At 35.3% G+C, this 18,238-nt stretch overlaps 1 protein-coding gene across 7 annotated transcripts in view; it reads right to left on the bottom strand.

Moving 5' to 3' along the window:
- SCLT1 (sodium channel and clathrin linker 1) overlaps positions 1 to 18,238 on the bottom strand; it is a 177,265-nt gene that overhangs the window by 128,971 nt on the left and 30,056 nt on the right. For all 7 annotated transcript variants that reach the window (XR_005373912.1, XR_005373913.1, XR_005373911.1 and 4 more), the window contains exons 6-7: positions 9,435 to 9,570; positions 912 to 1,034 (exon numbers count right to left, since the gene is read on the bottom strand). Coding sequence is in view for 4 of the 7 variants with exons in the window: in XM_038564635.1 (XP_038420563.1) it covers positions 912 to 1,034; positions 9,435 to 9,570 (259 nt within the window). In the remaining 3 variants the exon portion in view is untranslated. The remainder of the gene's footprint in view (positions 1 to 911; positions 1,035 to 9,434; positions 9,571 to 18,238) is intronic.

Genomic DNA, 18,238 nt, shown 5'->3' with positions numbered 1-18,238 from the left:
CCATTCATCTCCAGGCAATGTCAGCTGTACATTTTTGCAATATACTTGTTTTTATGTTTTTTTTTTAAAGTAAAATAAAATTGAAAAACAAAACTCCTTTAGGTAGAATTTCCGAGTATGATGATAATAATAGGAAGATTCACAAACTGGAATTTGATAAAAGAGAATTGAAGATAGGAGTGATATCCACTGTATTTCAACAGATGCCTCCTCAAAACCCACAGAAAAGGAATCAGAATTGGAATACAGTTTTCAATGTTCCCAGCAGAAAAATAACTAATGGAAGGGTCAAGGAGGCAGATTTTTCAATGGAATGGATGGTCTTCTGAGATAATAAGTTTTTGTCAACAGTGGTATAGCAAAAGTTTAGATGTCCACTTAGAAGGAATACAAAGATCATTCTAACTTTGGATAGAAAGAATGCCTTAATAACCATTTATGGCTCTTCTTTTTGTAAAATTCTATTCTGATTAATTTATGCTAAATACATTTGATATCTATTTTAGAGGTAACTTTAAGGGTGTCAAGATTTTCACTTTACACGATGTTGTCATTTTATTTGAGCAGGTTTCTTCACTGGCCATAATCTAATGAATAGTTCCTGTCATAAGCTAGGAAATAAAATATATAAAAGCTTTGGGAGTCCATTTATACATGATCATCTTAAAATTGCTTTTTACAACTAAATACAGCTTTCACTGCTAATCACATTATAAAACCTAATGTATACTAGGCATTGCTTTAACTAACTGTCCAAGAAATTTGTAACCAGCAAAAGTCTATTTAAAATAAATAACACAGTAAACACTTAAGCATTCCTCTTCAAAATTAAGTTTCTCAAGAATGAAGATATACAAGAAAGCTATGAAAACTGATATATAAGAAATGAAATCCATGAAATCCAAGATTACCTTTTGTTTTTGACTCTCAACTACATGAATCTGGGCCTCAGTCATATGTTCCTGATAAAGTCTCTGAAGTCTGCCCAACTCCTGGGAAACAGTCTGCCAGAGTTCCACAGCCTGAGTTTTTTCCTATAAAACAAAAAGAATTGAGAATTCATTAATTAGCAGGCTATTGCATAGTACAAATGAATCGTATTGTTTTAGAGAATGAATTCTTGTATATAAAGTCACAAAAATAAAAATGGAACTTATGTAAAACTGGTAAAGTTATAATATTAACAATATATTAATATAATAATATTTCTGATGGTATGCATTTGTATTAATAACAGTTCAGAGAAGGGGTGCCTGGGTAACTCAGTTGATTAAGTGCCTGACCTTTGATTTCAGATCAAAGCATGATCTCAGGGTTGTGAAACTGAGCCTCACATTGGCCACTGTGCTAAATGTGAAACCTGTTTAAGAGTCTATCTCTCCCTTTGCCTCCCCGCCCCCTTCTCCCTCTCAAGAAACAAACAAAACACTAAAAACAAAAAAATGATTCAGGGAATAAACCTAAAGATGAAAATTCCTCATGTTGAAATTTTCTTTTTATTCAGATTTCATAGCTAAAATTTAACTCTTAAATCAGAGATATGGATTTAAAAGCACTATCTTTTTCCATAAGAAAATGTAAGTCTTAGAAATTACTAAAGAAGAAAACTTCTCCTGATAAAGTATGAGATTTTTTTTTTGGGGGGGGGGCGGGTTTGTAAAAGTAATAAGTGTTGTAGAAAGGTGGGAAAACGCAGAAAAATAAAAAAAAAAAGAATAACCTGCAATTTTACACCTGATAGTAAATATTGCTAGCATCTGGGTATAACCATCTTTATAAATTTTGGATGTAGTTTTTAAATGTGATTTTGGAAGAGGATTTTGTATTTCTGTTCTTTTAACACAATTGGGAGTCATATAGTGTGCTGCTTATATTATACTATTTTCACTTGGCATTTTATAATTAGAGTTTTCTCAAGTCATTAACTCATCTTTTAATATAGCAAGTCTCAAAGTGTGATATGGGGATCCTTGAAGTCAAAATTATGATCATAATAATATGAAGACATTATCTTATCCACTCTCATCTTCTCATGAGTGTACATTGAAGTTTTCCAAAGTTTATATGATGTGATATCATCTCTCTGATGGGTATTACAATGTGTTCTTATGTGGCCTCATTTTTTTAAAAAAAACTCTCAGTTTTAATCTGTAATATGTTCAACATTGATAGATATATAACCCACAAAAAAGAGTTCTTCAAGGTCCACAGTAATTTTTAAGCATCCTCAAGAGAGGTCCCAAAACCAAAAGGGTTAAGAAATGCTGACCTGGTAGGTAAAGAGCATTATTCTCTTTTAACTATCTGAAAAGAGAAGTGGAACAGGTTTTGGCCTATGTATGAGTTCTAGCAATCTTGGGGTGGAGGCTTTTGGGTTTTCTATGTAGAGTATCATGTCATCGGCGAAGAGGGAGGGTTTGACTTCTTCTTTGCCAATTTGAATGCCTTTTATTTCTTTTTGTTGTCTGATTGCTGAGGCTAGGACTTCCAGTACTATGTTGAATAGCAGTGGTGAGAGTGGACATCCCTGTCTTGTTCCTGATCTTAGGAGAAAGGCTCCCAGTGCTTCCCCATTGAGAATGATATTTGCTGTGGGCTTTTCATAGATGGCTTTTAAGATGTCGAGGAAAGTTCCCTCTATCCCTACACTCTGAAGAGTTTTGATCAGGAATGGATGCTGTATTTTGTCAAATGCTTTCTCTGCATCTAATGAGAGGATCATATGGTTCTTGGTTTTTCTCTTGCTGATATGATGAATCACATTGATTGTTTTATGACTGTTGAACCAGCCTTGTGTCCCGGGGATAAATCCTACTTGGTCATGGTGAATAATTTTCTTAATGTACTGTTGGATCCAATTGGCTAGTATCTTGTTGAGAATTTCTGCATCCATGTTCATCAGGGATATTGGTCTGTAATTCTCCTTTTTGGTGGGGTCTTTGTCTGGTTTTGGAATTAAGGTGATGCTGGCCTCAAAGAACGAATTTGGAAGTACTCCATCTCTTTCTATCTCTCCAAACAGCTTTAGGAGAATAGGTATGGTTTCTTATTTAAACGTTTGATAGAATTCCCCTGGGAAGCCATCTGGCCCTGGACTTTTGTGTCTTGGGAGGTTTTTGATGACTGCTTCAATTTCCTCCCTGGTTATTGGCTTGTTCAGGTTTTCTATTTCTTCCTGTTCCAGTTTTGGTAGTTTGTGGCTTTCCAGGAATGCATCCATTTCTTCCAGATTGCCTATTTATTGGCGTTTGGCTGTTCATAATGTTTTTAAAATCGTCTGTTATTTCCTTGGTGTTGGTAGTGATCTCTCCTTTCTCATTCACGATTTTATTAATTTGAGTCTTCTCTCTCTCCTTTTTAATAAGGCTGGCTAATGGTTTATCTATTTTATTAATTCTTTCAAAGAACAAATTCCTGGTTTTGTTGATCTGTTCCACAGTTCTTCTGGTCTCGATTTCGTTGAGTTCTGCTCGAATCTTAATTAACTCTCTTCTTCTGCTGGGGGTAGGATCTATTTGCTGTTTTTTCTCCAGCTCCTTTATGTGTAAGGCTAGCTTCTGTATTTGAGTTCTTTCCACTTTTTGAATGGATGCTTGTATGCGATGTATTTCCCCCTTAGGACTGCTTTTGCTGCATCCCAAAGGCCTGAGGATATACAGGGGACGATCCCAATCTTTTGGCATCGGTTCAGAACCGATTTGTGACCCAGTATGTGGTCTATTCTGGAGAAAGTTCCATGTGCACTTGAGAAGAATGTGTATTCAGTTGAGTTTCGATGTAAAGTTCTGTAGATATCTGTGAAATCCATCTGGTCCAGTGTATCATTTACAGCTCTTGTTTCTTTGGAGATGTTGTGCTTAGGAGACCTATTGAGTATAGAAAGAGCTAGATTGAAGTCACCAAGTATAAGTGTATTATTATCTAAGTATTTCTTCACTTTGGTTATTAATTGATTTAAATATTTGACAGCTCCCACATTCGGGGCATATATATTGAAGATTGTTAAGTCCTCTTGTTGGATAGATCCTTTAAGTATGAGATAGTGTCCCTCTTCATCTCTCACTACAGTCTTTGGGGTAAATTTTAGTTTATCTGATATAAGGATGGCTACCCCTGCTTTCTTCTGAGGACCATTTGAATGGTAAATGGTTCTCCAACCTTTTATTTTCAGGTTGTAGGTGTCCTTCTGTCTAAAATGAGTCTCTTGTAGACAGCAAATAGATGGGTCCTGCTTTTTTATCCAGTCTGAAACCCTGCGCCTTTTGATGGGGTCATTAAGCCCGTTCACGTTCAGAGTTAATATTGAAAGGTATGAGTTTAGTGTCATCATGATATCTATTCAGTCCTTGTTTTTGTGGATTGTTCCACTGGACTTCTTCTTAAAGGGGAATTTTAAGAGTCCCTCCTTAAAATTTCTTGCAGAGCTGGTTTGGAGGTCACATATTCTTTCAGTTCCTGCCTGTCTTGGAAGTTCTTTATCTCTCCTTCCATTTTCAATGAGAGCCTTGCTGGATAACGTATTCTTGGTTGCATGTTCTTCTCATTTAGGACCCTGAATATATCCTGCCAGCCCTTTCTGGCCTGCCAGGTCTCTGTGGAGATGTCTGCTGTTACCCTAATACTCCTCCCCATAAAAATCAGGGATTTCTTGTCTCTTGCTGCTTTAAGGATCTTCTCTTTATCTTTGGAATTTGCAAGCTTCACTATTAGATGTCGAGGTGTTGAACAGTTTTTATTGATTTTAGGGGGGGATCTCTCTATTTCCTGGATCTGAGTGCCTGTTTCCCTTCCCAGATTAGGAAAGTTTTCAGCTAGAATTTGTTCAAATACATATTCTGGCCCTCTGTCCCTTTCGGCGCCCTCGGGAACCCCAATTAAACGTAGGTTTTTTCTTCCTCAGGCTGTCGTTTATTTCCCTTAATCTGTCTTCATGGTCTTTTAATTGTTTGTCTCTTTTCCCCTCAGTTTCCCTCTTTGCCATCAACTTGTCTTCTATGTCACTCACTCTTTCTTCCACCTCGTTAACCCTCGTCGTTAGGACTTCTAGTTTGGATTGCATCTCATTCAATTGATTTTTAATTTCTGCCTGATTGGATCTAAATTCTGCAGTCATGAAGTCTCTTGAGTCCTTTATGCTTTTTTCTAGAGCCACCAGTAGCTTTATGATAGTGCTTCTGAATTGGCTTTCTGACATTGAATTGTAATCCAGATTTTGTAACTCTGTGGGAGAGAGGACTGTTTCTGATTCTTTCTTTTGAGGTGAGGTTTTCCTTCTAGTCATTTTGCTCAGTGCAGAGTGGCCAAAAGCAAGTTGTATTGGGAAAAGGAGAAAAAGAGAGGAGAGAAAGAAGGAAAGAAAAGAGAAAGAGAAAAAAAAAAAGGAAGAAAAAAAGGAAAAAAGAGAAAAAAAAGAGAAAGAAAAAGAAAAAAAGGAAAAAAAGAGAAGAAAAAGAGAAAGAAAAAGAAAGGAAAAAAGGGGGGGGTGGGGGAAGCAAACAGAAATCAAAAAGCAAAAAAATAAAAATAAAAATAAAAATAAACCACGGGGGGAGTATCTTCTGATTCTGTATACTTTAAGTCCCTTGACTTCCCCTGGAACTGGTCAGTCTAGCTGGTCTTCTGGGGGAGGGGCCTGTTTTGCTGATTTTCAGGTGTTAGCACTTGGGGGAGCTGCTCTGCCCCTGCCTGGTGCAGGGCTCAGTGGGGGTTGTTTACCCCGTGAGGCCCCAGGAGTAACAACCGCAGTGGCAGGGCCGGCTCTGGAGCCCGGGAGTCAGCTCCCATAGTAACTACAGAGCTCTAAGCCTGCAGGGCCTGGAGGCTCAGGGGCGGGGCCGCTGATCTGCTCAGCTCGGGGCAGGAGTGTCCTTGCTGTTCTGGGCCCTCCCGGCCTCTGCCTGTCCCGGGGGGAGGCCGGATCCTGGGCTGTGTCCCAGGTGCCCTGTGTTTCGGGGCCTGCACTGTTGGATTCGCGTTCTGGCCGCGCAGCTGCCTCTCCGGGGAGCCTCCGCCCGAGCCCCTCCGAGCTGCTCCGGGTCCCGCCGTGCGCGCTCCAGCCCTTTAGGGAGCTCAGCGCACTCTCCCCAGGGCGCAGGTGTCTGTTAGTGTCCCAGGGAGCCTGAGGGCATCCCCGCCCTCCTGGGGTCCTGCTCCAACTCCCTGCGAGGCCTTTGCGCCGGGGAAGATTGGTGAAGCTCCAGCTTCTCTGGGACAGTGCTTTCCTGTCCGGGGGGGGCACTCGCCCCAGCCTTAGCCTGGCTCCTCACGGGGCCCCTCCCCCTTGGATGCCTTTTGTTTCTTTATTTTTTTCCCCGTCTTTCTACCTTGATAGAAGTGCGAACTCTTCTCACTGTAGCACTCCAGCTGTTCTCTCTTTAAATCTCAGGCCGAATTCATAGATTTTCAGGATGATTTGAAGGTTATCTAGGTAATTTGGTGGGGACAGGTGATTTGGGGACCCTACTCTTCCGCCATCTTGCCCCTCCTTCTCCAAAATAGGTAAATTTATTAACTTACATCTGGGTTAGGCACTTACGTTAAGTGCTTTGTGGGAATTTCTGAATTACCATTAGAATTCTATAAGAATTATTATAATCTTCATATATAAATGACGGTAAGGTACGAAGACATTTCCCAAGATCACAGAGCTAGAAAACAGAATAAACAAATTCAAGAAGTTTGACCAGAGGTTTTTTTTAATAAAAGCCTGTGTTCCATGAAAGCAGGAACCAACACTTTCCATTATATCCTCAACAATCAGCACAGTGCCTGATACGTAATAGACACCTAATTAATACTTATGAAATAAAGATACCGCATAGTCAAACTCTTTATGCTTATTACTTTGATAAGCAGAATATAAAAAATTATTCTATTTTTTTTTACTATAAATTGTATTTAACTTAGTTTTTGTCTCTTCATTTTGGATTCAACTAGTCTTCATTCATAACACAAAGCTTTTTTTTTTTTCTTAAGTTTTTATTTAAATTCCAGTTACAGTTAACTGTGTATATATATACATACATATATATATATATATATATATACAGTGTAATATAAATTTCAAGTGTACAATTTAGTGATTGTACACTAACTCCAGTTGCTGGAGGGGAGGTGGGAGGGGAATGGAGTAATTGGGTGATGGGCATTAAGAACAGCAAGTGATGTGATGAGCCCTGGGTGTTATATGCAACTGATGAATTATTGAATTCTACATCTGAAACTAATAATGTACAATAAAAGTTGGCTAATTGAATTTAAATAAAAAACTCCACAAAGGTCTTTCAATTTAGTGATGGGGATTCCAAAACAATTTTATGTATTTTATCATACCTTAAAAACAAAATACATAAATATATATGAATAATAACCAGAACGTTTATTACTGTTCTGATATAATTGAGTTATAACATTTTATATTATTTATATTTCATCAAACTGCCTAAACTCTCATTCAGTTAAAGTTTTATATATATATATTTTTTGTAAATTTTTATTTATTTATGATAGAAAGAGAGAGAGAGAGAGAGAGAGAGAGGCAGAGGCACAGGCAGAGGGAGAAGCAGGCTCCATGCACCGGCTACCCGACGTGGGATTCGATCCCGGGTCTCCAGGATCGTGCCCTGGGCCAAAGGCAGGCGCTAAACCGCTGCGCCACCCAGGGATCCCAGTTACAGTTTTATATTTATATACAAAGTAAAATATAGATTTTGTGGGAAATTATGTTTAATATTTATATACAAAGTACAATATAGATTTTGTGGGAAATTGTGTTTATAACCAATCAGCTTTTTCCTTTTTGACTGCTCAGACTTAGACCTCATCAAATCTTCTATGAGGTGACTGATTCAAAATGCAGCAAAAAACAGGACCGTCTTCAGAGACATAATATAAGGTAGAGCAGGATGTAGAAGGAGAAAGGCAAAGAGAGGGTAAGACAGGAGGAGAAAAAGGTAAGGAATGAGAGAACAAGTTTGCTTTAAAAAGAAAAAAAGACTAATTTTGAAGTTTTAATAAAATTTAGCATTGGAAATTATAGCAACAAAAGTACTGCAGAGATGCCTTTTAGAGACAGGGTTTGCTTTTGTTTTGTTTTTTTAAACTACAAATCTTATCTAGTTTTCATTCCACTTCCTTTTTAAAGAATTTTTACGTTTTACTGAGCCATGATTGACAAATAATCATTGTATATATTTAAGAGGGTTCTTTTACATACAGAGTACCAAGAATTGCATTTTGTGCACTAGCTTTTGATAGCCTGTTAGAAAGCATTCATAAGCCAAAATTAATTTCCATTTATTTCTATATAAGTATTTATAAATCCTTTCTGATAATATTAGTCTGAACAGAGCTCAAACTAGAGCTTAAAAGTTTGAAAGAGCATGCTTTCTCGTTATTTTTTTCCTCTGTTACTTTTTCAAATTCCTTCCCTTTAACATGAAAAAATAAATTCAGTGTTAAATATGTATTCCTTTATTATGGTAAATAGCCTGTTTGATTAAATTATCACTTTTATAAGTATAAGAATTCCAAAACCAAATTTCTAGGGTATAAAAAAGTGATTTTTCATAGATAACTATAAAAAGAAAAATTGCAATAAAGAATTTGTAATCTCCATTTATAAATGAAGAAACTGAGGCATACAGCTAAAAAGTAGAACAGAGACTCAAATTCATACAAGATATGAGATGCCTAGGATATAAAATGTGAATTAAAATTCCCTATGTATAATCACGAATTTCAGTGTTGAAAACAGAAATATATACCATAGCTTCCCAAATATTTCAACTACTATGAGGGAGGAAAAAAGGAGAAAAGGTAATTCAGAGAAGAATAATTTTAGAAAAATATAATTCTATATCTTTGAAAATTGAAGAAAATACCATACCAGAACACAGAAAAATGTAAATTTAGGTATGTTATTTTCTTTAAAAATTTCCTTGCGTGTTAAAACTTATTTTTTAAAGATTTGAGAGAGAGAGAGAGAGAGAGAGAGCGCGCCCATGCACACACGAGTAAGCTAGTGGAGGGGCAGAGGGAGAGAGAATTTCAAGCCAACTCTCCATTGAGCACAGAGCCAGATGCAGGGCTCAATCTCAAGACCCTGACCTCATGGCCTGAGCCAAAATTGAGTCATATGCCCAACCCACTGAGCCACTAGGGCATTTCTGGCATTAAAATATTTCTATAAGACACAAAAAACATGTCAAAAGCTTTATGATTTAATTAAAATATATATTTAGTAGCTATATTTTTAACAACCAGGGAAGGTACATATTATAAGTTTTGTTACATGCTAACTATTCTTGTAAATTGTAGAAAATCACGAAGTATTAATTTTGCTATTCTGTTATCCACTCATGAATAATGAATAACAGGGATTTTAAAAGCTCTGTTTATTCAGAATTTAATTTAAAAAAATTTATGTCACTCACTTGATTGGCTAGTTGTAATTGTTCTTGCAGATTCCTGACTGTTTCATCATCTGTATATATATCACTTCCCATGTCTGTGCCAAAGGGAAAGGTCTCTAGTTGTTTTTCAATAGCATCTTTTAATTCGCTGTGCAACCTGTAGAAAAAACAGTTGACACAATAATAATATAAATTCATTTTACTAAGAGGTAATCACTATTTCAGGGTAAACTAAATAAACATTTGGGTCAAAAAGCATTCTTTAAAAAAATTCTTTACACAAAAATAATTTTTAAGTAGACCTCAAAAATTAGAATTGTTAACCACCATTAAATACTGTGCTCTGAAAATAAAAATATAACAATTTCAAATGCATTAAATTTGTCAGAGTAAATGCAAGAATAACTCAGTGTATCCTAAGGAGATTTTATTTTTTCAAGATAGTAAGATTTAGGTATTATATACTATTAATTGATGAAATAGGCCATTCAGAAAAAATTGTAAATATAATAGTGGTTTCATTTATTTATTTTTTTCATCTAGTTAACTAAAAGGAAATGGGATATAAAATGCTGCAGAATTATTTATTTTCTTCATTGTGTTTCACAGAACTCAGGTGACATCTTACTAGATCCAGTTAATAAACAGAGTAGGATAAAATTGTTGCTGGTTATGAAATCAGAATTAGAGGCTTTATTTTTCAGTATATTTTACATAAACTTGACCATAACTCTGAAAGCTGCAAGTTCAATTTTAATCTTAACATTATAGATATTTATGCTTTAAAACAGCTACCAAAAGAGTTATAGAAAGATACATCTAAAAAGACTGTTTTATTTAAAAATGATAGAAACCTAAAAGGGAAAAAGTTTTTATAATATCAGAAAAACTTGAACCTTTAATTCATAAATTATAAACAGAGGTTATTTATAAAACACATCTCAAGGTAGTTTCCCAAAGAAACTGCATCTATTTAAAATAAAGAGAATTACCTACTGATATTAAAAATCTCCTTTGAAACTAGAAAAATTCAATACTAATTTTTAGAATATATTTATTAAAAATAAGTTCATTAAACGTAATAAAACTCACAGGATTATTAACTTTAGAAACAACAAAAAAATAATCACTCCCTAAGGAAAGGACAAGAGCTTGCTAATTATTCTCTACTTAAAAAATTTAAAAGTACTTAAAATTATCAACAACACAAAGGTTCATTCTTTTGCATGTAGCTGCCCAGTTTCCCCCGTATCATTTGTTGAAGAGACCGTCTTTTTTCCCATTGCATATTCTTGCCTCTTTTGTCGAAGATTAACTGACTATATAATCATGGGTTTAAGTATTTCTGGTATTTTAAAAAATATTTTGTAAAATATGATAAGAATTTTTAAAAAGACATCCCAAGTCCCAGAGAAAAACCATTATTAATGGTGTGATTTATTTTCTAGTAGAATTTTTGCTCTCCATTAAAAACAGATATACCATACTGCTAATATTTTATAATCTGCCTTCTAAACTCTATTACTGAAACATATGCATTCTTTCAGATTATAAAACACTTTCCTATAAATATTTTAATGATGGCATCATATTCCATTATTTCCATTATACAGATATTCCTATTATAAATCAACTCAGGTATACTCTAGAGTAATTTTAAATGAAATGAAAAATATAGTAAAAATACTTATTTAGTATACTAAAAACATTAGAAACGTTGAGAATTAAAGTGTTTTATTTCTTTGTAAAAAAACTCATTCCTTAGAACCGGGGTTCTAAGGGCTGGGGTATTTATACACTTCTAAATAACAGTAAGACAGTTATCAGTATTTTTATAAAAATTTTTAAAGGTCACAGGAAAAAAGCATAATTTTCATCCACTGATTATTAAGATCACTTTCCAGAGTTTCAGCTTCCAAGGTCATTTTTCTAGTCCTGCACTATCATACATAACAAGGACTGCCCATGTATAGATTATTTTTGTTTTAGTACCTTAAGTACTTAGGGACAAAGTGTCCCATCCTGCAGTTTGCAATGCTTGCTGGCTCTTGCCCAACGTGCTCCAATTTCTCAGGTGTTTTATAATTTTGGTTTAGCTTACTGTCTTTTTCTAACCTCTTCTGCAAATTCTTAGAGATCACTGATTTTTAGAATTTCTAATGCATATAGTTAAGAAGATAGATTTCCCTCTAAGAATGGTCTTAGCTGCAACCTACAACCTTTAATGATTTTCATTATCAACCAGTAAAAAGTATGTTCTAATTTTTCATTATTAATCCCTTGGCCTATAAGTAACATTTAGAAGTTGCTTAACTAAACTACAGTTGGGAATTTTCTAGTTACCTTTAAAAAAGCTGATTTCTAGTATAGTTTTCACTGTCATCAAAGAATATAATCAGAGTAATATTGATACTTTAAAAACCCAAGATATTTTTTGGAACTGGTCGATTGTGGAAGTGTTATATGTGTATTTAAAAAGAATACGTATTCTGGAGTATTGGGGATTAGTATTCAATATATGTTTCTTACAGATTGGTTAACTGCATCGTTCAAATATTACATACTCTTATTTTTTTGGTTGCTTCCAATTACTGAGAACAATCTGTTTATATCTCCTACTATCACAGTTTTTCCCTGGGACCTGGGGTGCCTTTTAAAAAATTGTCATTATATTTATGTATTGGTCATTTTTCTCTTATTAAACATTTTCTATCAGGAAAAATAAGTATTTTGAAAAATAATGTATTTAAAAACCACCTTTTGTTATTGATACTTTTAAGTACTTTTAAAAAATTTAACTGGTCTGTCTTCAATGCTATCACTGAAGTTTTCAATTCTAGAATAACAGAAAAACTGAAAAATTTCCATTCTGGACTTTGTTATTGAGTGCTTACAATTTTAAAATTGTCATATCTTTTGGGAAAATTGAATCTTTTTTCATTGCCCCTTTTTATTCCTAATAATCTGTTCTGCATTAAAGTCTACTGTGTCTGATATTATCTGCTTTCTTTTGGCTAGCACTTGCATGGTATATCTATTTTCCATCCTTTTATTTTGTATCCATTCTATATTACATTTTAGGAACCTCTCTAATAAGTGTATTCTACAATAGGTTTCTTTTTTTAATCTCCTCCAAGACATCACTTTTAATTGTAGCATGTAATACACTGAAATTTAATATAATTACTAATATATTTGGGTTTACATCTACTACCTTAGTATTTGTTTCTATATGCCCTATTATGATTTTCTCTCTTTTCATGCTTTCTTCTGATTTATTTTTTTAATGTGCTCATTTTAGGTGACTCTTTAAAAAATAAGATATTTTTGAGCAGTTTTAGATTCACAGCAAAAGCGAGCAGAAAGTAGAGAGATTCCCCAATATACTCCCTGGCACCATCAGCATGACCTCCGTCACCAAAATGATATATTTTGTTGCAAATGATAAACCTACATAGACTCAATCACTCAAAGTCTATAGTTTACGTTAGGGTTCACTCTTATAGTGTTATACATCCTACAATGACATGTATCATCATCATTACAGTGTCTTACAGAATAGTTTGCCCTGAAAATCCTATGTCCTCTGCCTTTTCATCCTATCCAATCCTATTCTCTCTCCCCACAGGCCCTGGCAACCACTGATCATTTTACTGTCCTCCACAGTTGTTTTGTTTTTGGTTTTTTAAGATTTCTTATTCAAGAGGGGGAGGCCTTGTGCACATGGTCAAGGGAGGGGCAGAGGGGGAGGAAGAGACAATCTTAAGCAGACTCTACACTGAGCCTGGAGACCAACACAGGACTTGATCTTACCACCCCAAGATCATGACCTGAGCTGAAACCAAGAGTCAGCTGCCCAATGAACTGCACCAACCAGGTGCCCCTTGTCTCCATAGTTTTGTCTTTTCCAGAATCTCATATAGTGGAATCATACAATCTGTAGCCTTTTCAGATTGGCTTCTTTCACTTACTAGTATCTATTTAGGGTTCCTCCATACCTTCTCCAGGTCTGATAGTTCATTTCTTTTTATTGCTGAATAATATTCCACAGTCTGGATGTACCACAGTGTATTTATCCAATCACCCATTGATGGACATCTTGGTTGTGTCCAAGTTTTGGAATTGTGAATAAAGCTGCTACAAACAACTTTTAATCTTTTCCAAACCATTGTTTTGTTTTGTTTTATGTATCATTAACAAATCTTGAAGATTAGACATCAATAATTTAATCATGTTCACCAAATATCTGAAGAGGTATTATATACAAGATAATAGGACTTCTGGTTCTAGTTGTACTTATTCAAATATATAATAATAAAGTCAAAATGCAAGAGTCTTGGAAAAATAAAAAAAAAAAAAGAAACTTCCATCATTTTGGATGGCTTGAGAGTAAGAAGAGAAATCATATAAAGCTTTGTGGAGGTAGTCAGTGTTATCATTACCAACTAGTAGCACTCATTTTTTCTGCTGTCAACACTGATTAGTTGCTCTCTGCTTTTTAGTGCAACTTCTAAAAAAGTTAGTCTTACTGGTTTAGCTAATTACAAAACTGATCTGCTAAAATAACTGATACACAGACCACAGTTACAAAGCTAGACAATCAGAAAGCAACTATACTAACTACTGGTTCCAAGATCACACCTTTTTATCTGAGATCCTGGAATTAGGATGTTACTGTCAGAGAGCTATTGCCTGCAGGAACCCTGCCTTAGCTTTGATAGAAGTGGCTACCCAGAATTATCAACTCTAGAGCCACACTATACTCGTTAGATTCTCAGTCATAAAAATAGATCCTCAGATACTGCTTCTCCTCCTACTTATCTCCTAATTTAGGTATCTTACAAGCACTTATTAGCAGAACCTAATTCACATCATGAGCTAGTTTTCAGTTTCCAGCTTCTGTAGTACAGGAAGGCATATTAAAAAGAGGTTGGAACAGTCAATCTATATCATAGCTGCATGAACCTGTTATTATGATTGCACAATTACATATGACCCAAAGTGGTAAAATTAGAGTATAAAAAAGTTGTTTTTTTCCATGAAACCTAAACTGAAAATGAAAGGCTCAATAAAGATGAGTCATTAAAGAATTGCTATTGAATTAAAGGTAACTACAAAAAGTCAGGAAAATTATAAAATCACAGAAGATCAAAAGGAGATCAAAAAGAACTCTAAGTTTTTACTTTTTAGAGAAACTGAAACTCAAAATTATAAAGAATTATATGGTTTATGCATAGAAGAGCACTATTTGATGGTAGTAGCTATAAAGCAGTTAAGTAAGAATAGACAAGGACCTTGTTCTCATGAAGGATACATTCTAGTAGGTAAGACAAATAAGCAAGCAAATAATTTCAAATAGAAATAAGTGCCATAAATAAAATTGTATTATAGAAAAAAGAAAGACAAGAGTGGAAATAGCTAGATAATGTAGTCAGGGAATGCTTTCCTGATAAAAGATCTGAACAAAGGGAAGGAGACAGTACCATGTGGTCTGGAGAAGAGCACTCTAGGCAGAAGAAATCAGTAAGGTCTTCAGGGGAAACTGGTTTGCCAGATTTAAGGAAGCTAAATAAGAAGGCTGGTGTGACTAGAGACTAGTAATCAGAACAAAAACAAAGTTATAAACAGAGACATAGAGAAATCAGGGTAGCTCTGGCTTTATACAAGATTTGAAATAGAAACTTAAAACTTTATAAAGCTTAGGATTTTGGTAGACTTTTGGGATAGTCTTCCCCACAGCACCTCAAGTAGCACAAGAACAGCAGTATCTAACATGGACAACATATCAATGAATGAGTGTGGCTGTGAGTCAAAAAACTTTTATTTACAAAAAGAGATAAGAGGCCAGATTTGGTCCACAGGCTGTAGTTTATGAATCTCTGCCAGATGCAAGTAAGTCTATCAGTATATTTTGGCTGTAAGTAATAAAATGACTAACAAAAAATAAGGATGGCCATTTTAAAAAAAAGATTTATTATTTCTTTGAGAGTGAGAGAGCACGTGCACACACTAGTGGGGGAAGGGACAGAGGAACAGAGGGACAAGCAAGCTCCCCACTGAGCAGGGAGCCCAACTTGAGACTCAATCCTAGGACACTGATATCATGACCTGAGTTGAAATCAAGAGTTAGACGCTTAACCAACTGAGCCACCCAGGTTCCCCAAGGATGGCTGGTCATTTTTGTCTTTTTTATCACTGTTTTCCTTGAATGGTGCCTGGCACTTACTAAGTACTTAAAATAGTCATTCATTTGTAAGTATTTATTATTACCTCATCTAATATTAAATCGGAAGAGTAAGTGGTTCCAGATTTGTTTCAGCAGTTTGATAATGTAATAAAGACCATAGGGTTTCTCATCTTTCCCTTCTTTCAATCTTGATATCTCCCCACATGGTTACAAAATGGCTATACCAACTTCACTTTTTTCTTTCTTTTCTTTTCTTTCTTTTTTTCTTTTCTTTCTTTCTTTTCTCTTTCTTTTTTTTCCTTCCTTCCTTCCTTCCTTCCTTCCTTCCTTCCTTCCTTCCTTCTCTTTTTCAAGATTTTATTTATTTACTCATGAGAGACACAGAGAAAAAAAGCAAACATAGGCAGAGGGAGAAGCAGTTTCCCTATGGGGAACCCCATGCAAGACTTGATTCCAGGACCCCAGAATCACGATCTGAGCCAAAGGCAGACACTCAACCACTAAGTTACCCAGGTTCCCTGCACACATCACTTTCTAAAATGACAAGAAGCCAGAAGAGGGTAAAGTTTTCTTCTTGTCTTCTTCTTTTTTCCCCAATCAGGGAGAAAATGTTGTACCAGAAGCTCTACAACAGACTTTCTCTTATACATCACTGGCTAAAAATAGGGTCTCATGTTCATTCCTAGACCAATCCCTGGTAAAAAGAAATTCAAACTAGTTTAAATAAAAGACTTATCATTTACAATTGTGGTGGCAACTATCTCCCATTAGCACATTGACACTGAAACAAAATCAGAGTTGAATGAAAGAAGAAAAATGGCTCTTATGGAGGCAACAAATATCTTCCCTACCCTGAATAATAAAATAAACAGTAAAAATTAGTATTTGGCAATACAAGCCTTCCTCCAAAAACTGGAAAAAACTCAAATACAAAAGCTAACCTCACAACTAAAGGAACTGGAGAAAGAACAGCAAATAAAACCTACACCCAGAAGAAGAGAGATAAAAAAGATTCAAGCAGAACTCAGTGAAATAGAGACCAGAAGAACTGTAGAACAGATCAACAAAACCAGGAGTTGGTTCTTTGAAAGAATTAATAAGGTAAATAAACCCCTAGCCAGCCTTATTAAAAACAAAAGAGAAAAGACTCAAATTAATAAAATCACAAATGAAAGAGGAGAGATTACAAACAATACCAAGGAAATAGAAACGATTTTAAAAACATATTATGAGCAGCTATACACCAATAAATTAGGCAATCTAGAAGAAATGGACGCATTTCTGGAAAACCACTAATTACCAAATTTGGAACAGGAAGAAATACAAAACCTGAACAGGCCAATAATCAAAATTTAAGCAGTTATCAAAAACCTCCCAAGACACAAAAGTCCAGAGCCAGCTGGCTTCCAGGGGAATTCTATCAAACATTTAAAGAAGAAATAATACTAAAGCTATTCAGAAGGATAGAAAAAGATAGAATATTCCAAACTCGTTTGATGAGGCCAGCATTACTTTGATTCCAAAACAAGACAAAGACCCCACCAAAAAGGAGAATTACAGACCAATATCCCTGATGAACACAAATGCAAAAATTCTCAACAAGATATTAGCCCATAGGATCCAACAATACATCCATCGTAACCAAGTAGGATTTATCCCTGAGACGGTGGTTCAACACTCATAAAGCAATCAATGTAATAGATCACATCAACAAGAGAAAAAACAAGAACCATTTGATCCTCTCAATAGATGCAGAGAAAGTATTTGATAAAATATAGCAACCATTCCTGATCAAAACTCTTCAGAGTGTAGGGATAGAGGGGATATTCTTCAATATCTTAAAAGCTATAAATGAAAAGCCCACAATGAATATCATTCTCAATGGGGAAAAACTGAGAGCCTTTCCTCTAAGATCTGGAACACAGCAGGGATGTCCACTCTCATCACTGCTATTCAACATAGCACTAGAAGTCCTAGCCTCAGCAATCAGGCAACAAAAAGAAATAAAAGGCATTCAAATTGTCAAAGAGGAAGTCAAACTCTCCCTCTTCGCAGATGACATGATACTGTAAAACCCCAAAGACTCCACCCCAAGATTGCTAGAACTCATACAGCAATTCAGCAATGTGACAGGATACAAAATCAATGCCCAGAAATCAGTGGCATTTCTATACACCAACAATGAGACTGAAGAAAGAGAAATTAAGGAGTTAATCCCATTTACAATTGCATCCAAAAGCATAAGATACCTAGGAATAAACCTAACCAAAGAAGTAAAGGATCTATACCCTAAAAACTACAGAACACTTCTGAAAGAAACTGAGGAAGACACAAAGAGATTGAAGAACATTCCATGCTCATGGATTGGAAGAATAAGTATTGTAAAAATGTCTCTGCTATCTAGAGCAATTTACATGTTCAGTGCAATCCCTAACAAAATACCATGGACTTGGTTCACAGAGTTGGAACAAATAATCTTAATATTTGTATTGAATCAGAAAAGACTGCGAATAGCCAGGGGAATATTGAAAAAGAAAAACAGAGCTGGGGGTATCACAATGCCAGATTTCAGGTTGATCAAAGACAGTGATCATCAAGACAGTGTGGTCCTGACACAAAACAAACACACAGATCAATG

This window comes from Canis lupus, chromosome 19 (assembly GCF_011100685.1).
Source record: "Canis lupus familiaris isolate Mischka breed German Shepherd chromosome 19, alternate assembly UU_Cfam_GSD_1.0, whole genome shotgun sequence".
NCBI lineage: Eukaryota > Metazoa > Chordata > Mammalia > Carnivora > Canidae > Canis > Canis lupus.
Note: the sequence above shows the minus strand (reverse complement) of the source record. Positions and strands in the feature narration are given on the sequence as shown.